Source organism: Elephas maximus, chromosome 6, assembly GCF_024166365.1.
Source record: "Elephas maximus indicus isolate mEleMax1 chromosome 6, mEleMax1 primary haplotype, whole genome shotgun sequence".
In the NCBI taxonomy this organism is placed as follows: Eukaryota; Metazoa; Chordata; class Mammalia; order Proboscidea; family Elephantidae; genus Elephas; species Elephas maximus.
This window is the reverse complement of record NC_064824.1, coordinates 101,061,765-101,085,307: the sequence shown is the minus strand read 5'-3', so window position 1 is coordinate 101,085,307 and position 23,543 is coordinate 101,061,765. Positions and strand designations below refer to the sequence as shown.

At 38.2% G+C, this 23,543-nt stretch overlaps 1 protein-coding gene across 2 annotated transcripts in view; it reads left to right on the top strand.

The window, feature by feature from the left end:
- The window catches only part of SUMO1 (small ubiquitin like modifier 1), a 38,376-nt gene extending 15,026 nt beyond the window's left edge, over positions 1-23,350 (top strand). The window contains exons 2-6 of one of the 2 annotated variants that reach the window (XM_049887910.1): positions 4,241-4,315; positions 7,125-7,202; positions 15,361-15,432; positions 16,709-16,789; positions 22,495-23,350. In XM_049887910.1, the coding sequence (XP_049743867.1) occupies positions 4,241-4,315; positions 7,125-7,202; positions 15,361-15,432; positions 16,709-16,777 (294 nt within the window). In that variant the 3' untranslated portion in view covers positions 16,778-16,789; positions 22,495-23,350. The remainder of the gene's footprint in view (positions 1-4,240; positions 4,316-7,124; positions 7,203-15,360; positions 15,433-16,708; positions 16,790-22,494) is intronic. The other variant, XM_049887909.1, reaches the window with a different exon arrangement.
- Positions 23,351-23,543: the final 193 nt, after the last annotated feature.

Below are 23,543 nucleotides of genomic sequence, written 5' to 3'. Positions count from 1 at the left end.
CCAGGTCCTGCGCCATCCTCAAAATTGTTGCTGCATTTGAGCCCATTTTTGCAGCCACTGTGTCAGTTCATTGTGTTAAGGGTGTTCCTGTTTTTCACTTTTCCAAGCACAATGTCCTTCTCTAGGGACTGGTCCCTCCTGATAACATGCCCAGAGTACGTGAGACGAAGTCTCACCATCCTCACTTCTAGTGAACACTCTGGCTGTACTTCTTCCGTGACAGATTTGTTTGTTCTTCTGGCAGTCCGTGGTATATTCAATTTTCTTCGCCAACACCATGATTCAAAGGCATCTATTCTTCTTTGATCTTCCTTATTGCATATGAGGTGATTGAAAACACCCAGGCTTGGGTTAGGTGCACCTTAGTCTTCAAGGTAACGTCTTTGCTTTTTAACATTTTAAAGAGGTCTTTTGCAGCAGATTTGCCCAGTGCGATGCGTTGTTTGATTTCTTGACTGCTGCTTCCATGGGTGTTGATTGTGGATCCAAGCAAAATGAAATCCGTAACAACTTCAGACTTTTCTCCATTTATCATGATGTTGCTCATTGATCCAGTTGTGGGGATTTTTGTTTTCTTTATGTTAAGGTGTAATCCATACTTCAGGCCACAGTTGTTGATCTTCATTAATAAGCGCTTCAAGTCGTCTTCGCTTTCAGCAAGTAAGATTGTGTCATCTGCATATGGCAGGTTCAAGTGGAATGGTGGGACATAAACCAGATTACAGTAGGTTGACAGTGAAAGTAGGAAAACAGATGCTGAGTATGCTTGTAAAAAGTTTGTGTAGAAAAGGTGGGGACAATAACTAGAGAAGAAGAAGTCAAGGGGAAGTGTTTTTAAAGTGAGAAAATAAATGCCATAAGAGATGAATAAAGTACAGATAGAAATATTGAAGGAAGATACTCCCAGTTGGAAGGTTGAAGGGAGAATTTTTGCTTCCGAGAAGAGTTTTTTAAATCCTGATTTCAGATGATGTGTGGGATGGATTTCCCTGAGATAATTTTAGGAGAGGCTAAGATGAGATATATATACTCCAGGTAAAAGAAACAGGAGCCACAAAGGGCTGAAGATGGAAGAATGTGGATGGACATATTTGGAGAACAGCAAATAGTCCAATTTAAGCCAGTCTTTCAGTTTGTAAAACGAGTGGTGAGATAAAGATAAGAATTGAGCTTGGTGATGGAGGAACTGAATGCCATGCTGTGGAGTTGTTTTTTAAGGTACTGGAACATTTTTGAGCAGGGCAGTTACATGAGGAGCTGTACTTCAGGAAGAGAATTCTGACAAAGGGCTAGAGGCTGGATTGGAAGAGGGGGAAGAGCTCTTTTGTTCTGAGTAGCTCCTACAGCTACCCAATCTAGTAAACACCAGAGCAAAATCACCCCTATTGTGCTGGTATCTCTGATGAAGGATCAGGCTTTGGGGAGGTTTTTCTTCTTAGTGTGAATTCAAATAAAGCTTCTTAACAACTCCTCCCTGAAGTTAAAGAGGACTTGGGGCTTGGTGGCGGTTTTTTGCCCTTCACTGCATGGAATTAAAGCGGTCCTGGCCCTCTCAGTAATTAAAGGAAGAAGTTACTGTTTACTATGAATATAAATTTATAGAAATGTGGTTGTGAGTTCTATTTGAAGACAGCCCTCTAGTTTGCAGGTAAAATACTGTCTTCACAAAGGGTTAATTTTGTTTGCTGCCACAATATGTAGTAGTCAGCAGCTGTTGAAAATGAAAAACAAGCAAGGATTCATAAAAACAAAGTCACTTATGTTATTTAAGCATTTTCTGACTCTGTCCTGTTTCATAAAGTTAAAAGCTACTTCTTGTTTAATATGCCCTGTTGGAAACCCTGGTGGCGTAGTAGTTAAGTGCTACGGCTGCTAATAAGAGGTCGGCAGTTCAAATCCGCCAGGCACTCCTTGGAAACTCTATGGGGCAGTTTTATTCTGTCCTATTTTTATAGGGTCACTATGAGTTGGAATCGACTCGACGGCAGTGGGTTTTTTTTTCTGCCCTGTTAATTTTTGAGTGTTGAAGAGTTTATTAGTTTTAAGTTACTGACGAGAGATACATGGATAATGGCTCTTATTTATTATTTATTGTGCTTTAGATGAAGGCTTACAGAGCAAATTAGTTTCTCATTAAACAGTACATATATTGTTTTGTGACATTGGTTGCCAACCCCACGACATGTCCACACTCTCCCCTTCTTGATTTTGGGTTCCCTGTTTGCATTTGTCCAGCTTTCCAGTCCCCTCCTGCCTTCTTGTCCTTGCCCCTGGGTGGTGTGCCTGTTTAGTCTCATGTACCTGGTTGAACTACATGTCTTAATGTTTGATTTATGGGCCTGTCTAACCTTTGGCTAAAGGGTGACCCTCAGGAGTGACCTTTGTACTGAGTTAAAAGGGTGTGTGGGGGGGGCACACTCTGGAGGTTTCTCCAGTAATGGCTGTTATTTTACTTGCAAAATACAGTATGGTTAGTGGCACAGTGGTTAAGTGCTTGGCTGCTAACCAGAAGGTTGGCAGTTTGAACCCACTAGCTGCTTCTCAGGAGAAATATTTAACAGTCTGCTTCTGTGAGGCAGTTCTCCTCTGTCCAGTAGGGTTGCTATGAGTTGGAATTGACTTGATGGCGACAGGTTTTACATTCTTGTGAAGTGTGTATTGATTCTTTGATATTACTGTAAATAGTAAAAAAAAAGGGGTATATATTTAAATAAGGAGCGCTGGTGGTACAGTGGTTAAGTGCTTGGCTGCCAACCAAAAAGGTCTGCAGTTCAAACTGACTAGCTGCTCCTCGGGATAAAGATGTTGTAGCCTGCTTCTGTAAGGATTAAACCAAAAACCCGTTGCCCTTGAGAAAGATTGGCGCATCTTTCTCCTGTGGAGCAACTTGTGGGTTCGAACCACTAACTTTTTAGTTAGCAGCCAAGCACTTAACCACCGCACCAACGTGGCTCTTTTTCGGAAAGATTACAACCTTGGAAACCCTATGGGGCAGTTCTACTCTGTCCTGTAGAGCTGCTGTGAGTTGGAATCTGCCGACTCACTGGCAGTGGGTTTGGTTTATATATTTAAATGAGTAGAAAATTTGGTGGCCAGACTAGGGTATAGCACATGGGGAAGGAAAAAAAGCTACTGTTACAACACTCTTGAGTGAAATTTTCCAAGGTACCCTTTCCCAAAAATGACTTACTTATTCTTGAGACACTTCATGATGAAGTGGTTTCTAAGTTGAATTAAAGTTATTCTTTTCAATATCTTTTTATTTGAAATATTTTATAGCCTTTTCTTCTGTTCCATATTTTTTGTCTCTCCTTTTCCTTCTTACCCTGTTTGTACTTTTTCTTAGCTCAGTCCAATTCTCCTAATTTTTTTTTTTCAGCCATGCCTGCAATTGGGTATAATGCTTCATATAGTCTAGAATAACAGATGACATAAAGTTGATTTATTCTGACTTTAGAATAGACCAAGTATTGGTATTTGATTTTCTGTCCTTATTAGGCTTTGCTTATGCTCATATGATTAGTTTACATTTCTTAGTACATTTGGTTAACTGGAATAATTAACTCCTTAGGATAGGCCGTGACAAGATAAGTCTTGGATTGAGAATGTTTAGTTAAGAATTTGTGGAAGATAAGCTATATATGGCTAATAGAAATTGACTGTGGAAACCCTGATGGTTTAGTGGTTACGTGCTGTGGCTGCTAATCAAAAGGTCGGCAGCTTGAATCCACCAGGAGCTCCTTGGAAACTCTGTGGGGTTGTCCCATAGGGTCCCTATGAGTCGGAATCAACTAGACTACAGCTGGTTTGGGTTTTGGTAGGGCAGTGGTTTCTAAGATGTTCCCCTGTCCAACAGCATTGCCTTGTAACTAACTTGTTAGAAATGTAAATTCTCAGCCCCACCCCAGACCCACTGAATCAAAAACTGGGAATATGGGCCTCAACAGTGTGTTTTAACCAACTCTTCATGTGATTGTGATGTATTGTAAAGTTTGAGAATCATTTCTGTAGGATATTCTGAAAAGAAACCTGTTTGCAGATTTCTCAGTGAAACTGGTGTTTGGGACAGTAGTTTGATGTAGGCTTTTTTTTTTTCCTTATTGGGCTGACAGAGAAAATAACTACTCCTTGTGTTCCCAGTTGCAGATTTTGTGTCTTGCAGGAAAGTAATGGATACTCATAAATGATTAGTTAAAATAGGATATAGGAATTTTTATCTTTAAATTTACTTTTCTTTCAGGAGGCAAAACCTTCAACTGAGGACTTGGGAGATAAGAAAGAAGGAGAATACATCAAACTCAAAGTCATTGGACAGGTGAGTTTTATTATTTTTATCCTTTATTTGATCCATTGAGTTGATTTTTATATATGGTGTGAGGTGGGAATGCAGCTTCATTTTTTTGCTTGTGGTATCCAGTTGTCTCAGCACTTTGTTGAAAAGACTTCTTTCACCATTGAATTACGTTGACATTCTTGTTGAAAAGCAATTGACTGTAAATGTGAGGGTTTATTGATTTATTTCTGGGTTCTTGAATATATTTCCTTTGTCTATATTTCAAACCTTATGCACATGGATTATTTTTTCTTTTTAAGAATTACTGATTTGCATGGATCCTTTATATTTTATATATGTTGTAAATACTTTCTCCAATCTGTTGCTCAATTTTAGTTTATATTGTCATTTACTGTATAGGTGTTTTTACATTTTTATTTACTAAGATTTATCAGCCCTTTTTAATGATTTCTAGATATAAAATCGTTACAATGCCAGAAGGAGCTCTGGTGGTGCAGTGGTTAAGCACCTTGCTGCTAATCTAAAGGTTGGTGGTTTAAACTGACCACCTGCTCCGCAGGAGAAGGATGTGGCAGTGTGCTTCTGTAAAGATCTCCAAAAACCCATTGCTGTCGAGTCGATTCTGACTCATAGTGACCCTATAGGACAGAGTGGAACTGCCCCATAGGGTTTCCCAGGAGCAGCTGGTGGATTTGAACTGCCGACCTTTTGGTTAGCAGTTGAGCTCTTAATCACTGTGTCACCCGGGCTCCCTGTAAAGATTACAGTTTTGGAAACCCTATGGGGCAGTTCTACTCTGTCCTATAGTGTTACTATGAGTTGAAGTCAAAGGGGCCCTGGTGGCATATTAGTTAAGTACTGGGCTGCTAAACAAAAGGTCAGCAGTTTGAATCCATCAGCCACTGTGCAGGAGAAAGATGTGGCAGTCTGCTCTGTAAAGATTTACAGCCTGGGAAGCCTTGCGGAGCATTCTGCTCTGAGTTGACCCGTTGCCATTGAGTTGATCCCAATGCCAAGATTAGAGGAAAAAAACTCAAAAAGAATAGAAAATATTAAATTTTTAAAACGTTAGCTCTTTAATTCATCTGGGAGTTTTTTTTAGTGTATGGCGTTATGTATGCTATAAGAAATTTTATCTATTGATGAAATTATCCATGGACAGAGAATTTGTGTTTCTTCATAGTTAATAGTCACAAACAAAAATATTGTAAATATGAAACCTATGCTAATGTACATATGTGAAAGTGATATATAATTGTAAGGACTGACTTTGAGATTTTGTAGTATGCAAGTGCCAGTATTTTGCCTGATAGTTTGCTCAATAGTCTGGATAGAGTAAAAGAATTTGTGGTCCCACAAATCAATTTGACTGACTCAAGATTCTTGTTCATTTTATTCAAGGGAGAGAAGCTAGACTCAGTTGGATGATTTCTTACGCAGTAAAAAGTTTCTCAGTGTGCTATTCTGTGGTATCTGCCTCTTTCATAGGTTTGACCATCTTCAGTGACACTTCATGGGGGGGGAGGTGCATTTCCTTTATGTTTTCAATTGCTTTTACAGGTTTGTGATAATTCATTACCCGTCCTCTTGTTATTTTGGAAATAGAATGGGTATTAAAATTGTGAACGAATGCATCTTTGAATTCAAAGGGGCATGCATACTCTTATGCTGCTGATTTTAACACCTAGGACAGACTACCATTATGTATGTTTTATATATATATATATGTATGTTATATATATACATATATATGTTATATAGCACTATAAATAACAGAAAAGATATTGAAAGAAATTTCTTTTGTAATTGGTATAAAGCACTTTAAAATTTTTTTATTATGCTTTAAGTGAAAGATTACAAATCAAGTCAGTCTCTCATACAAAAATTTATATGCACCTTGCTATGTGCTCCTAGTTGCTCTCCCCCTAATGATACAGCACACTCCTTCTCTCCACCCTGTATTCCCCGTGTCCATTCAGCCAGCTTCTGTCCCCCTGTGCCTTCTCATCTCCCCTCCAGACAGAAGCTGTCCACATAGTTCGATGTGTGTACTGGAGCCAAGAAGCCCACTCCTCAGCAGTATATCATTTTCTATCTTATAGTCCAGTCCAATCCCTGTCTGAAGAGTTAGCTTTGGGAACGGTTCCAGTCTTGGGCTAACTGAAGGTCTGGGGACCATGACCTCCAGGGTCCTTCTAGTCTCAGTCAGACCATTAAGTCTGGTCTTTTTATGAGGATTTGAGGTCTGAATCCCACCGTTCTCCTGTTCCATCAGGGGTTCTTTGTTGTGTTCCCTGTCAGGGCAGTCATCGGTTGTAGCCGGGCATCATCTAGTTCTTCTGGTCTCAGGCTGATGTGGTCTCTGATTTATGTGGCCCTTTCTGTCTCTCGGGCTCATAATTACCTGTCTTTGGTGTTCTTCAGTCTCTTTTGCTCCAGGTGGGTTGAGACCAATTGATGCGTCTTAGATGGCCACTTGCTAGTGTTTAAGACCCCAGATGCCATTCACCAAAGTGGGATGCAGAATATTTTCTTAATAGATTTTATTATGCCAGTTGACATAGATGTCCCCTGAAACCATGGTCCACAGACCCCTGCCCCTGCTACTGTGGCCTTTGAAGCACTCTGTTTATTCAGGAAACTTCTTTTGAGAATGATTTAATTTGGAGTATTTGAGTAAAACCTAGGCATGCTAAAAAGTACATTTTTGTGTGAAAATGTAAGTGACAAGGTTTATATTTTTATTTGAACTATATATGTGCTTAAATAATTTGGTTCATGCAAGTGGTTTATACAAAGAGGGATAATATTTTTTCTTTTACCTCCTTAGGATAGCAGTGAAATTCACTTCAAGGTGAAAATGACGACACATCTCAAGAAACTCAAAGAATCATACTGTCAAAGACAGGTTTGTATCTGGTAGTATTAAATATGATACTTTGCAATTAGTTTTAAGGAAACCTGTCAAAAGAAAAATTCCCTTTATTATTTTCACCATCAGCAACTCAAGGAGAATACTCTTATTTTTATCATTCCTTCTACCCAATTTAATTGCCCTCTTTCTTCTGAAGTCCATTTCAAAGTTTGAATTCATAAAATATGTGTAACAGTTTCAAAAGTAATTCAGGATTGTAAGGATAGCTATATATGAATGTTTCTATCTTGATGCCTCACCAGTGTATGTAACAATAAAGGCAAGTAATTTTTAGTGACCACTATGAAGTTTCCTTGTGCTTCTAATCATGGATGTTTAGCAATTTGTTAAATTTGGTGATCATTCAGTTTATTATTTTTATGCATAGTACCTGCAGGTTACTCTTGATTCCATATTTCCAGTGTCAAGGAATTTGCTTTTTTTAATTCATGTAGAAATCTAGTAAATTTATTAATACCAAATCCTCTCAGATCTTAGTCTTCATGAGCTAGATTGTTAGATCAATAGCCAGTTCTTTTAAACTGCCAGTTCAAATTTGGTCTCCATCACTGGCTGTGGGACCTTTAATTGCTATAGGCCTTGTTTCCCTGTCGATAAAATGGGAATATTATAGTGTGTACCTCATGAAGATTGAATGAGATAACCTATGTAAAGCACGTAACTTGGTGTCTAAAAACCAAAAAAAAAAACAAAAACCAAACCCAGTGCCGTCAATTCAATTCCGACTCATAGCAACCCTACAGGACAGCGTAATACTGCCGCATAGAGCTTCCGAGGAGCACCTGGCGGATTTGAACTGCCGACCCTTTGGTTAGCAGCCGTAGCACTTAACCACTATGCCACCAGGGTTTCTGGTGTCTAAAAAGTGTTCAGTAAATGTTACACATATTTTCATTACTAATAAAATGGATTTTTTTAAGAAATGTAATTGGAATTAGTGTATATGAGACAACTAGGATTTTTAAAAAATAAAATTAATTTAAATAAATAGGCAAAAAAATGTTTAGCTAATCCCTATTAAAATATAATCATTCTCACCAGTTGCTGTTGTGTTGATTCTGACTCATAGTGACCCTGTGTATGTCAGAGTAGAACTGTGCTTTGTAGGGTTTTCAGTGGCTGATTTTTTGTTAAAAGTCTCTACAGGCCTGGTCTTAATCATATTAATCATATTACATAATGCTAAATCATGAATTGTAGGCTATATTTTTAGAAGGCTTGTTTTCTATAGTTGTACTTTGTAACTCATACACTTTTGCCAGATTTTTGTTTTTTAGATTGGTTTCCATAAAAACGTTTTGACCCCAGCACAAGATGATGTTTTAGGTGCCGTGGAGTCGGTTCCGACTCACAGCAACCCTATAGGGCAGAATAGAACTGCCCCATAGGGTATCCAAGGATGGCTGGTGGATTTGAATGGCCCACCTTTTGGTTAGCATTTGAGCTCTTAACCACTACAGCACCAGGGCTCTAACAACACAAGATAATGATTCTTTAAAAAAAAAAAAATCTTATAATTGAAATGAAGAAATATTTTACCTTTGTTCATTTGTGCTCAGTTATTTAAAATAACCCTAGAAAGAAGTTAAATGAGTCAGTTATCTTGGTCTTACATGCTGTGTAAAAATACATATTGAAAGATAGTTTTCATTTGGATGTTGTTGGATGTCCAAAACAATGAAAATCTCAATTACATTAACTTTTGAGCAAAATAAATGATCCTGGATTTGTACTTGCCGGTGAAGTTTTTTCCCTTTTAGTGAGTGCCTTAGGCTGCATTCTCTAGAGGAGGAAAACCAGTGAAACGTATATACATAATATATAACATATATAAAACCTGTTGCCGTGGAGTTGATTCCAACTCATAGCGACCCTACAGGATGGTAGAATTATGCCATAGGGCTTCTAAGCAGCAGCTGGTGGATATGAACTACTGGCCTTTTGCTTAGTAGCCAAGCTCTGAGCCATTATGCCACCAAGGCTCTGTAAATATTTATACCAAAAACCAAACCCGTTGCTGTCGAGTCAATTCTGACTTGTAGTGACCCTGTAGAACTGCCCCATAGGGTTTCAAGGAGCAGCTGGTGGATTCGAACTGCCGACATTTTGGTTAGCAGCCATAGCACCCTGTAGCTCTTAACCACTGCACCACCAGGGCTCCACATAAATATATAGAGAGAGATTTAATTGGAGGAAATGGCTCACACAGTTTTGGAGGCTGGCATGTGCTAAAATCCTTGGGTCAGGCGTCAGTCTGTAGGTGTCTCCCGACTCACATGGTTGCAGGGGCTGACGAACCCAAAATCAGCAGATAGATGATAGGCTGCTGGCTCACAGGACTATGGGAGCAGCGAATCCAAAAATTGTCAGGTCAGGCAGCAGGCTACTGGCTCGTGTCCTGAGAACAAGAGGTCAGATGATGATGAATCAGAAGCAGGATCCAGAGTTAGCATGAGACTTGCTGGGACATCCATTTATATATACTGGAGGCAGGCTACACGTCCAAGGAAATTCCCTTTTCCACTGATTGGCTGCTCATAGCAGATCTCTTTACAGAGGTGATTATATCAGATCTCATCATGGAGGTGATTACTTTATATTACATTGTGGAAGAGCAATCAGTCCAGCGTCTGCCAAACCACTGAGTCATAGCCTAGCTTAGTTGATATATAACATGAACCATCACAGTGAGTCATCTGTCCCCATTTATTTTGTAAATTTTATTGTGTTTTATTGAACTTTAGGTGAAAGTTCAGAGCACAAATTAGTTTCTCATTCAAATATTTATACACAAATTGTTCTGTGACGTTGGTTGCAATCCCCATAACGTGTCAGCACTCTCCTCTTTTCCCTTTCCACCCTGGGTTCTCCGGGTCCATTTGTCCAGTTTTCTTGTCCCTTCCTGCCTTTTCATACTTGCTTTTGGGCAGGTGTTGCCCATTTAGTCTTATGTACTTGATTGCCTGTTACTGTTTATTTTATGGGCCTGTCTCATCTTTGGCTGAAAGGTGGACTTCGGGAGTGGCTTCAATTCAGAGTTAGCAGGGTGTCCCGGGGCTACAGTCTTGGTGGTTCTTCCAGTCTCTGTCAGACCAGTAAGTCTGGTCTTTTTTTGTGAATTTGAATTTTGTTCTACATTTTTCTCCCACTGTGTCTGGACCCTCTATTATGATCCCTTTCAGAGTTTCTGGTGGTGGTAGCTGGGTACCATGTGGTTACTCTGGGCTCAGGCTGCTGGAGGCTGGTTCATGTAGTCTGTTAGTCCTTTGGACTAATATTTTCTTCGTGTTTTGGTTTTCTTCATTTTCCTTTGCTCTTGACATGATGGGACCAAAAGATGTATTTTAGATGGCTGCTCACAAGCTTTTAAGACCCCAGATGCTACTCACCAAAGTTGGATATAGAACATTTTCTTTATGAGCTATGTTACGCCGGTTGGTTTAGATGTTCCCCAGTCTGTCCCTTTTTTAGCTATCATTGTTGACTGATTAGAAAATTGTATTTTGGTATCTTTTTTGATATTTGAAATGCTCTCTATGCCATCATGGAGTCTTGGTGGTGCAGTGGTTAAGAGCTCAGCTGCTAACCAAAAGGTCAGCAGTTCAGATTCACCAGCTGTTCCTTGGAAACCCTATGGGACAGTTCTGCTCTTTCCTGTAGGGTTGTTATGAGTCGGAATCTACCCAACGGCAACTGGTTAGGTTATGCAGTCATGTTCACAAAGCTTATCTGGCTAACTATTGTGCTTTACCAAATTTCTACAACTTAATCTGTTTACAACCTGTTTTGCTTGTATATTTGGAAGCTAGCAAGGGTACTCATCTAATTTCTGATTTTAGCATTTTCTGTTAGCTTAGTGATAAGGGGAAACTATAGAATAGTGGTCAAGAGCACATGCTTAGGAATCTGACAGGTTTGAGTTTAAATTCTTGGCTAGCTGTCTGTCTCAGATTCCCTGTCTGTAAAATGAAGATAAGGTGATAATATCTACCTTCCAGGGTTGTCGTCATGAACATTTGTGGTTACATATGTAAAGTACTGATTGGGGGCGAGGGGCTAGCAAATAGTTAATACTCAATAAGTGGAAATTATGATAGCAAATTTGCTGTCTGGTGTTATGTTCTGTGCAGCTGGTTGAAACTTTCATTATTTGCTTTTTGTGCATCAAAACCAAAACCAAACCCAAACCTACTGCTGTCAGGTTGATTCTGACTTATAGCGACCCTATAGGACATAGTAGAACTGACCCATAGGATCTTCAAAGCTGTAAAACTATTTTTTTTTTTTGGCTTTAACAAAGAGAAGTTTATTGGTATCAGCTCTAGGGGAAGGCTTTCTCTCTCTCTCTGCCTTCTCATCAGTCTTCCCCTGGACTAGGAGCTTCTTTGTGCAGGAACCCCGGGTCCAAAGGACACGTTCTGCTTCCAGCACTGTTTCTTCGTGGTATGAGGTCCCCAAGTCTCTACTTGCTTCCATTTTTTAAAAAAATTTTTATTGTGCTTTAAGTGAAAGCTTACAAATCGAGTCAGTCTCTCATACAAAAACTTATATATACCTTGCTATATACTCCTAGTTGCTCTCCCCCTCATGAGGCAGCACACTCCTTCCCTCCACTCTTTTCGTATCTATTCGGCCAGCTTCTGACCCCCTCTGCCCTCTCATCTCATCTCCAGGTAGGAGATGCTCACATAGTGTCATGTGTCCACTTGATCCAAGAAGCTCACTCTTCACTGGTATCATTTTGTATCCCATAGTCCAGTCCAATCCCTGTCTGAAGAGTTGGCTTTTGGAATGGTTCCTGTCTTGGGCTAACAAAAGGTCTGGGGACCATAGCCTCTGGGGTCCTTCTAGTCTCAGTCAGACCATTAAGTGTGATCTTTTTACAAGAATTTGGGGTCTGCATCCCACTGCTCTCCTGCTCCCTCAGGGCAGTCATCAGTTGTAGCCAGGCACCGTCTAGTTCTTCTGGTGTCAGGCTAATATAGTCTCTGGTTTTTGTGGCCCCTTCTGTCTCTTGGTTTCATAATTGCCTTGTGTCTTTGGTGTTGTTCATTCTTCTTTGCTCCAGGTGGGTTGAGACCAATTGATGCATCTTAGATGACCGCTTGCTAGTGTTTAAGACCCCAGACGCCACTCTCCAAAGTAGGATGCAGAATGTTTTCGTAATAGATTTTTTTTATGCCAGTTGACTGAGGTGTCCCCTGAAACCATGGTTCCGAAACCCTCACCCCTGCTGCCCTGGCCTTTGAAGCGTTCAGTTTATTCAGGAAACTTCTTGGCTTCTGGTTTAGTCTAGTTGTGCTAATGTCTCGCGTATTGTGTCTTGTCTTTCCCGTCACCTAAAATAGTTCTTCTCTACTATCTAATAACTGAAACCCTCTCCCTCCCTCCCTCCCCATTCTTGTAACCGTCAAAGAATATTTTCTTCTCTGTTTAAACTATTTCTCGAGTGCTTATAATAGTGGTCTCATACAATATTTTGTCCTTTTGCACCTGACTGATTTCACTCAGCATAATGCTTTCCAGATTCCTGCACATTATGAAACATTTCACGGATTCATCATTGTTCTTTATTAATGCGTTGTATTCCATTGTGTGAATATACCATAATTTATCCATTTTTCTGTTGATGGGCACCTTGGTTGCTTCCATCTTTTTGCTATTGTAAACAGTGCTGCAGTGAACATGGGTGTGCATATATCTGTTCGTGTAAAGGCTCTTATTTCTCTAGGATGTATTCCAAGGGGTGGGATTGCTGGATCGTATGGTAGTTCTATTTCTAGGTTTTTAAGGAAATTCCAAATGGATTTCCAAAGTGGTTGTACCATTTTACATTCCCACCAGCAGTGTATAAATATTCCAGTCTCTCTACAGCCTCTCCAACATTTATTATTTTGTGTTTTTTGGATTAATGCCAGCCTTGTTGGAGTAAGAGGGAATCTCATTGTAGTTTTGATTTGCATTTCTCTAATGGCTAATGATCATGAACATTTCCTCATGTATCTGTTAGCTACCTGAATGGCTTCTTCAGTGAAGTGCCAGTTATACCCTTTGCACATTTTTTAATTGAGTTATTTGTCTTTTTGTAGTTGAGTTTTTGCAGTATCGTGTAGATTTAGAGATCAGATGCTGATCGGAAATGTCATAGCTGAAATCTTTTTTCCAGTCTGTAGGTAATCTTTTTACTGTTTTGGTGAAGTCTTTAGGTGAGCATAGGTGTTTGATTTTTAGGAACTCCTGGTTATCTGGTTTCTTTTCTGTATTGTTAGTAATGTTTTGTATACTGTTTATGCCATGTATTAGGGCTCCTAGCATTGTCCCTATTTTTTCTTCCCTGATCTTTATCATTTTAGATTTTATATTTAGGTCTTTGATCCATTGTGAGTTAGTTTTTGTGCATGGTATGAGGTATGGGTCTTGTTTCATTTTTTTTGCAGATGGATATCCAGTTATGCCAGCACCATTTGTTAAACAGACTGTCTTTTCCCCGTTGAACTGACTTTGGGCCTTTGTCAAATATCAGGTGCTCATATGTGGATGGATTTATGTCTGGATTTTCAATTCTGTTCCATTGTTCTATGTATCTGTTGTTCTAGCAGTACCAGGCTGTTCTGACTAGTGTGGTGGTATAATAGGTTCTAAAATCAGATAAGAGTGAAGGCCTCCTACTTTGTTCTTTTTCAGTAATGCTTTACTTATCTGGGGCCTCTTTCCCTTCTGTATGAAGTTGGTGATTTGTTTCTCCATCTCATCGAAAAATGTCATTGGAATTTGGATCAGAATTGCATTGTATCTATAGATTGGTTTTGGTAGAATAGACATTTTTACTATGTTAAGTCTTCCTATCCATGAGCAAGGTAATGTTTTTCCACTTATGTAGGTCTCTTTTGGTTTTTTGCAGTAGTGTCTTGTAGTTCTCTTTGTATAAGTCTTTGACATCTCTGGTAAGATTTATTCCTAAGTATTTTATCTTCTTGGGGCTACTGTAAATGGTATTGATTTGGTGATTTCCTCTTCGATGTTCTTTTTGTTGGTGTAGAGGAATCCAACTGATTTATGTATGTTTATCTTGTATCCTGATGCTCTGCTGAACTCTTAGTTTCAGTAGTTTTCTTGAGGATTCTTCAGGGTTTTCTGTGTATAAGATCATGTCATCTGCAAATAGAGATACTTTTACTTCTTCCTTTGTAAATCTTTTTTATTGTGCTTTAGATGAAGGTTTGCATAGCAAATCAGTTTCTCATTAAACAATACACCCACTGTTTTGTGACATTGGTTGCCACCCCCATGACGTGTCAACACTCTCCCCTTCTTGACTCTGGGGTCCCGATTTCCATTTGTCTAGCTTTCCTGTCCTCTCCTGCCTTCTTGTCCTTGCTCCTGTGGCTGGTGTGGCCATTTAGTCTCGTGTACACGATTGAGCTGCGTGTCTTATTTTTTGTTTTATGGGCCTGTCTAATCTTTGGTTGCAGGGTGAATCTCAGGAGTGACTTCAGTACTGAGTTAAAAGGGTGTCTGGGGGCCATACTCTTGGGGTTTTTCCTGTCTCTGTCAGACCAGTAAATCTGGTGTCTTTTTGTGAGTTTGAGTTTTCTACATTTTTCTCCGGGTCTGCCTGGGACCCTTTATTGTGATCCCTGTTAGAGCAGTGGGTGGTGGTTGCTGGGCACTGTGTAGTTGTGCTAGACTCAGTCTGGTGCTGGCCGTGGTAGTTGTGGTCCATTAATTCTTTGGACTAATCTTTCCCTTGTGTCTTTGGTTTTCTTCATTCTCCCTTGCTCCAGATGGGGTAGGACCTGTGGAGTATCTTAGATGGCTACTCACAAGCTTTTAAGACCACAGGTGCTACTCATCAAAGTAGGATGTATAACATTTTCTATATAAAGTATGTTATGCCAATTGAGCTAGGTGTCCCCTGAGACCAAGGCTATGACTGTTGACGGAAGCAGACTGCCACATCTTTTTCCTGTGGAGTGGCTGGTGGGTTTGAACCGCCAACCTTTTGGCTAGCAGCTGAGCACTTTAACCACTGCACCACCAGGGCTCAAAGTTCATGTTATTTCTTCTAAAGAAATAATATATATAATAACATGTATATAAATAATAATATATATATTTTTTGCTTTTTTAGGGAGTTCCAATGAATTCACTCAGGTTTCTCTTTGAAGGTCAGAGAATTGCTGATAATCACACTCCAAAAGAAGTGAGTACAATTTCTTCTCTGAATCAACATAAATATAAAACTCTGCATTGAATGATTTAGTTCACTAGTATTAAAACGGCCTTTTTCTTGAATATTTTCTGATTTAAGCAGTATAACATTTGACACAAATAAAAATCATCTTTTGAGTTGAACTTTCCATATGGTGCCTTCCAAAATGCCAATAATAAAAAGGTGAAAAGTGGGATGTTAAGTACTGGAATTATGCCATAAGGCACGCACTATATCTTTTATGATAATGGACAAGTGCTTCTCAAATTTGGCAGTTCCCTGGTACACTTTCATGGTGATAGTGATCTTTATACTTGGACTTTGATTTTTGATCCATTTTGAGAATCTTTAAAGAGGATACCAAAAAAAACCCAACCCGTTGCTGTTGAGTCAATTCCGACTCATAGCGATCCTATAGGACAGAGTAGAACTGCCCCACAGGGTTTCCAAGGAGCGTCTGATGAATTAGAACTGCCGACATTTTGTTTAGCAGCCGTAGCTCTTAACAACTATGTCATTAGGGTAGCTTAGTGTATATTAATATACTTGCTTTTGTCATCTTGGTTTTTTTTTTTTTGTTTTTGAAGTTTGTGTCCATATTTCATTGTTTTATCAAATGGACTGCTGTTTTCTTTGTTTATGTATTTCCCCCCAGGGAGGCATCTCGGAATACTTCTGTAAAGTGTGTGTGTGTACACTTACACAGATTTTACCCTTCCATGTACAAAATAACATTTCTGATATTTCTGATAGTGGGAATGATGTATGATTATTACTCATTTTTATTTTGAGAGTTGTGAGAATAGTACAATATTCTCCCGAATGCCCTTTCCCTAAAAAAAAAAAAAAAATTATTTTTCCCTATATTCACCAATAATTAACACTGTGCAATATTTGCTTTATCTCTTTTTTATATATATATTTACATATACATATTGTTGAACCATTTGAGGGTAAGTTGCAGATATCTTGTGACCCTTTATCCCCAAATATTTTTAGTATTCCTTAAGAACCATTGTTCAGTTTTCAAATTTAGGAGATTTAACACTGATATAGTTTTTTTTTTTTTTTTTAATAATTTTTATTGTGCTTTAAGTGAAAGTTTACAAATAAAGTCAGCCTCTCACACAAAAACCCATATACACCTTGCTACACACTTCCAATTACTCTCCCCGTAATGAGACAGCCTGCTCTCTCCCTCCACTCTCTCTTTTCGTGTCCTTTTCGCCAGCTTCTAACCCCCTCCACCCTCTCATCTCCCTTCCAGGCAGGAGATGCCAACATAGTCTCAAGTGTCCACCTGATCCAAGAAGCTCACTCTTCACCAGCATACTGATATAGTTCTGTGGTGCGTAGTGTCACAATGAGTTGGAACCGACTCGATGGCAGTTAACAACAACAACAATAGTACTGTTATCTAATATGCAATCCATTGGCAGATTTTGCCATTTGTCCTAGTAGGATCCTTTATAGCTATTTTTTTACCCAACTTGGGAATCTAATCCAGAATTATGCACTGTAAGAGTATAGGCCAGTTGTTTTTTTAGAATGTCCTTCAGTTTGGGTTTGCCTGTTGTTTCTTCATTGATTAGATTCAGGTTTGCATTTTTGATAGAAGTATAACAATTACTCCTAGGACTCAGGAGTGTCTCATCTCAAAAACCAAACCCGTTGTCATCGAGTTGATTCTAACTCTCAGCAACCTTGTAGGACAGAGTAGAACTCGCCCATAAGGTTTCCAAGGAGCGGCTGATGGATTCAAACTGCCTACCTTTTGGTTAGCAGCCCAGCTCTTAACTACTACGCCACCGCAGCTCCATCTCAGGAGGTACATAATGTCAGTTTGTCCTATTATGGGTAATGTTAACTTCAATCATTTAGTTAATGTGGTAACTTCCAGATTTCTCTACTGTAAAGCTACTGTTTTCCTCTTGCAGTTAGTAAGTAGTCTGTAGGGAGATGCTTTGAAACTAGGTGAATATCCTTCATTAGGTACTAGCTAGTGGGGGCACTTTCAGTTTGGCATCTATTCTTTTTGAGATATCTCCATCTTTTTTTAACTTTTTATTTTGAAATAATTTTGAACTTACAGAAAAGTTGCAAGAATAGTACAAAAAATTCCCATATACTCTTAACCTAGATTCACTTATTTTTAACATTTTGTTACCTTTGCTTAATTATCAGTTCTGTTTTTTTTTTTTTCTGAGCCATTAGAGTAGATTGCATAAATCATACCCACTTAGTCCTTAATATTTTAGTGTTTATTTCTTAATAAGTATATTCTTCTACCTAACCAGAACACTGTTACCAATTCAGGAAATTTCACATTAATGATCGTCCCAATTATGTCCTTTATGAGAAATTTTCTCCCCCATTCAGGATTCAGTTCAGGATCACTTATTTTATTTAGTTATCTTTTTAATTATCTTTAATTGGAAGCAGTTTCTCACCCTTTCTTTGTCATTCATGACATTGACATTTTTGAAGAATACAAACCAGTTATTTACTAAAAAGACCCTTAATTTGGGCTTGTCTGTTTCCTTATGACTAGATTTAGGTTATATATTTTTGGTTGAAATACTACATAAATGGTGATGTGACTTTCTCAGGGTATAACATCTAGAGCACATGAAGTCTCTTTGCCCCTTAATTTTGATCACTTGATTTAAGTGCTGGTTTTTTTCTCTACTATGTATTACTGTTTTTTTCTGTTGTAATGAAGTAATTCATGGGAACATACTTTGAAACTTTATGAATGTCCTCTTTCTCATCAAACTTTCCTGCCTAGGTTTAGCAGCCACCCTTTTTTTTTTTTTTTTTTCCTTTCTTGAGTACTTCCTTACTTTCTGGCACAATAAGATTTTCCAAACTCATCTTGTACTTTCCCTGCTCTAGCTTTACATTTGGCCATTTCTCCAAGGAGCTTTGGTTGCTTTCAGTAGGGTAAATGACTTTTGCCATTTAATGTTCTAACGGTATTGGCAAGATTGGGGGTGATGTACATATATTTTTATTGTTTTTGCGTTTGAATTTTGTAGAACTAGATACTTATAAACATTTAAACAGCTTTCTAAATAGATTCTTGAGATTTCGTTAACAACAGGTAATGAGCAAGAGTATGTATTTGGTTGTAACCTAAGTCTCTGTTGGTATTTACAGACAGGAAAAATACTGAAGCAAGAAGTGAATTAGTACCCTGAATGTGATTTTATTTGAGGCAAACGTTTCGTCATTTAGTGGAGTTTCTGTGGGTTAAGTTTTGCCCACCTTGTGGATTAGATATAATGAATGAAATGACAAACCAAATATTCCTTTATAGCACTGTCAAAAGTCCCAGGATGTATCCTCATGGCAACAAAAAACAGTTTTTAGAAAAATATGGTGAAAAGGTCTATCTGTACAAAACTATGCTTACAGTGTTATTTGCAGTTGCAGTTGAAAACATAGCAAAACATCACCCTTTCTTCAATTGAAATACATACATATATGCGCTTTATTGTGAAGGTTTACAGAGCAAATTAGTTTCTTGTTAAACAAAGCTCATACTGTTTTGTGACATTGGTTGCCAACCCCATGATGTGTCAACACCCTCCCCTTCTGAACCTTGGGTTCCCTGTTCCCATTCATCCAGCTTTCCTTTCCTCTCCTGCCTTCTCATCCTTGTCGCCAGGCTGGTGTGCCTATTTAGTCTCATGTACATGGTTGAGCTACATGTCTTAATGTTTGTTTTATGGGCCTGTTTAATCTTTGGCTGAAAGGGTGAACCTCAGGAGTGACTCCAGCACTGAGTTAAAAAAGGGTCTCAGGGGCTATACTCTTGGGGTTTCTCCAGTCTTTGTCAGACCAGTAAGTCTGGTCTTTTTTTGTGAGCTAGGATTTTGTTCTACATTTTTCTCCAGCTGTGTCCAGGACCCTCTATTGTGGTCCTTGTCAGAGCAGTCGGTGGCAGTTGAAATATTATTGAAGTACAGTTTATAAAGCAGGTGAAAGCAGAAGTTCTCTAACTGAAGTGGAGTTGATTGCTCAGTTCTTCTCAGTGGTTGGGGTCGCTTCCAATGTTAGGGTCTCTGAGAAGCACAACTTGAAAGGCACTCATTAGATAACGCATGCTCAGTACTTACATTTCTGCCCATACTGATTAAATAAGAAATCAATGATCCTGATTCCCAGCCTATGAGTATAGGATATTACCAGATTACTGATTAAAAAAAACACCCAAACCCATTGCCATCATGTTGATTCTAACTCATAGTGACCCTATAGACAGAGTATACCTGCCCCGTAGGGTTTCCAAAGAGTGGCTGGTGGATTGTAACTGCCTAAAGTTTGGCTGGCAGCTGCTCTTAACCACTGCACCACCAGAGCTCTAGATTACTGATAATTACCAGGTGTTATCAGTCACTTGGTGTCTTTGCATTTAAATGGATGCTAATCTGGGGGTACAGTTGGGGGTTAGGCTATGTCCTGATACAAGCCCTTCTCTAGAAGTAGCTTTTGTGCTTTTTAAATTTTTAGGGCCTGTGTTCTCTGTTCTTTGATTTGATTTTTTGTTTCAGGTATTTTGAACTTGTATGACTTGACCTGCTTTTCTTTTTTGAAGTTGATAGTAAGTGACATCCTTGGTCTGGGACATAACTCTTTACCTCTCTTCCTACAAAACTGTCTTTACCCATGTCTTATCTCTGATACTTTAGAAGAGTTGACATCTGAGTAGACATCAGATGTTCAGTGCATTCAGGACTCAAGTGTCCAGAACCAGGCACCTATAGAATACCATAAACTATACTAGTCGGCACGGGCAGTTACAAAGAAGTGCTTAGAGCTCTTGCTCTTAGGTTGCACATGGAAGAAATTGAAGGCATTTGGGGTGTTTGTTATATATTTGAGGCAGGACAAATAAGAGCTGCACCTCACCTGCCAAAGAGAGGGCTTACTTTATTTCACTGGGAATTATTTAGGCTAGCAGTGGTGAATGTGTCACACTAGGGTCATGAACTTTAAGATGGGGGAGACAGCAAAGCAAAACAACAAATATGGGGAGACCATGAGTGAGGGAATCATAAGGCCTGGGTTTGAATCCTGACTTGGCCACTTAAAGTGGGACTGACTGGGTGCAAGTTAATTTATTTAAGCCCAAATTTCTACATCTATAAAATGGAGAGACTATTGTGCCTGGCACATAGTAGGCACTCATTTAATATTTATTGAATAAATAAAATGAACATGTAAAGTGCTTGGCAGAATCTTTGGCACACAGTAGAGGTTATCTTTTCAGAAGAATGATGGGGCAGTGGGAGGGAGGGAATAGGTATTTAGGGAGTAAACTTCTTGTGCTGTTCTTCACTTATCTCTGTGAATATACTTCTTGAAGCTTGCAGCTTCATATTCTCCACAGGTAGAGGACGTGTACCTTCCTGATTTGAAGGTTCCTTACAATGTTTAGAATTTTATTTCTTGCAGTATTTATCAGGCTCTGTGTGCAATTAAAATTGTTTTAATAGTATGTTTAATTGATAATTACTTTAATATTCATATATGTACCAGTCAAGATATCTAAAACACTAGAGATAACCTGATCACTTTAAAAATCCTAATTCTGCATGAGTCTGTGTTTTATTTTTAGATTTCTTAACGTGTTTTAATTTTCATGTTTCACCATTCAGCACAAAAATGTCACCTACAAAATATAAAACTGTTTTCTTATTAGAAAAGATTACTAGTCTTAGACTTTAAAAATTTAGTTTTTATTTGTTGCTATGATCGCTATGAGTCGAAATCGACTCGACGGCACTGGGTATGATCTATCATGATTTTCAGTAGGACCAGTGCTAGTTTTTGTTTTCACTCTGCCTATTTCAGTACTTCTCAGCCCTGGCCACATGCTAGAATCAACGGATTCACAGTCCTTTACCCTCACTGAGGGTAATGCCTGTGCTTCCATGTGACACCAAACATCCTTATATATTGTCTTTTTTTTTTTTTTTAATGAAGAATGCTCATAGTTAAAAAAATCAAAGGGTATAAAATGGAAAATAAATATACTGTAAATACAGCTGCATTGCCATTTCTCAGAGGCAACCATTAATAGTTTCTTTAAGAAAAAAGAAATCCAAAATATTTCAGTGAATGTATTAAAAAAAAAAAAGATAATTGCACATACTCAATGTTCTGTAAAGGGCATTTTAAAGGACCTCTTTTTTTCTTGCAAGAATGGAAAAAGGATTGGCTGAGCATTGTGCTTTTTCAAGGCTCTGTATGGGATCAAATTGACAACAGCAGCTTGAAAGATTAGATAGGAAACTTGGGGGTCAGTGAGTAGAGGGGGAACAATTTGGAAAAGGAAGGTGAGAATGGTTGTACAACTTGAAGAATGTAATTGGTGTCACTGAATTATACATGTAGAAATCATTAAATTGGTGTATGTTCTGTGTATTTTCAACAACAAAAAATAAAGGATTAGATTAAAAAGTTTGCCTTATAAAACTAGAGGTATTGAATAAGATTAGATAAATGGATAACGTTCCTCCATTTAGAGTGGTCATTTGTTATCAAGGAAAATCATAGTTATATGCTAGAAGGAATTGTAGACGACAAAACAAACCACTTGGAAATGAATCCATATAGGCATTATTTTTGAACTAAAACCATATATGTTTCAAAGTGAAATCATGTTTTTTTGAAAGGAGATGAAAGAGATTGTATCAAATAATTACATTTAGGAGTAAAATGCTTTTTAGAAAATAAGCTTTCAAACTATTATTTAAAATACATGTTTCATTAGATTTAAAACTTCTTTAAGGTTCTTGTCAAAAAAAACTTGTTTTATGTAATGAATAAAGTGGGAAGGGAAATTAAGATGAATTGTTTCACATACATAAAATTGGAAGGATATATCTCTATTCCTTAGATTAGAGGAAACAGGATTCTTAATCTTAAGAGTAACTGAATCACTTCTGTATCTTTTTTACACTTTAAAACAGTGCTACATACTTGCAGCCAATTAAAAAATAGCACTTTTATCTTCTACTAACATATTTTTCTTTCCTCTTACAGCTGGGTATGGAGGAAGAAGATGTGATTGAAGTTTATCAGGAACAAACGGGGGGTCATTCAGCAGTTTAGATATTCTTTTAATTTTTTTTCTTTTCCCTTAATCCTTTTTTATTTTTAAAAATAGTTCTTTTGTAATGTGGTGTTCAAAACAGAATTGAAAACTGGCACCTCTCAAAAACATCTGGTATTTTGAATTCTAGTGCTCATCATCCATTATCGTTTGTTTTCATTGTGCTGATTTTTGGTGATCAAACCTCAGCCCTCTTCATATTGCCCTCTTCTTAAAAATTACATATGTGCACAGAGAGGTCACCTTTTCCAGGACTGTGCATTTTCAGGCTTGTGGGATAACTTAAGATCGACCAATGCAAGTGTTCATAATGACTTTCCAATTGGCCCTGAAGTTCTGTCATGTGATTGCTTCACTCCTGGACTATGACTTTCAGTGGGAGATGGAAGTTTTTCAGAGAACTGAACTGTGGAAAAATGACCTTTCCATAACTTGAAGCTACTTTTAAAATCTGAGGGTCTGGACCAAAAGAAGAGGAATGATTATCAGGTTGGAGTCATGATGACATATGGTGAGAGTAATGACTAACTCCAAAGATGGCGTCACTGAAGAGACAAAGCATTTTAAGATTCAAATAAAATTCTTGTCAGAAGATCCCAGAAAAATTCTAATTTTCATTAGCAGTATAGAGTTATTCATGCAGAAGTGTATACAACAGAACACTGCTCTTTTTGATTTTATTTGTACTTTTTGGCCTGGGATATGGGTTTTAAATGGACATTGTCTGTACCAGCTTCATTAAAATAAACAAAATATTTGTAAAAACCGTACTAATGTTCATTTTATTTTTAATTGTATAGAAAAAAAATAAAATGCCTAAAACATAAGGTTTTCGTGCATAATACTAGACATTATTTGTACATGGTAGAAATAAATTTTTTTTTTTCAGTACTGTATGGTGATAACATTAATCACTTTGAAGCACATAGCTACTGAAGTGCCTTCTGGATCAGGATTTAAGGCCACAATATCTTAAATA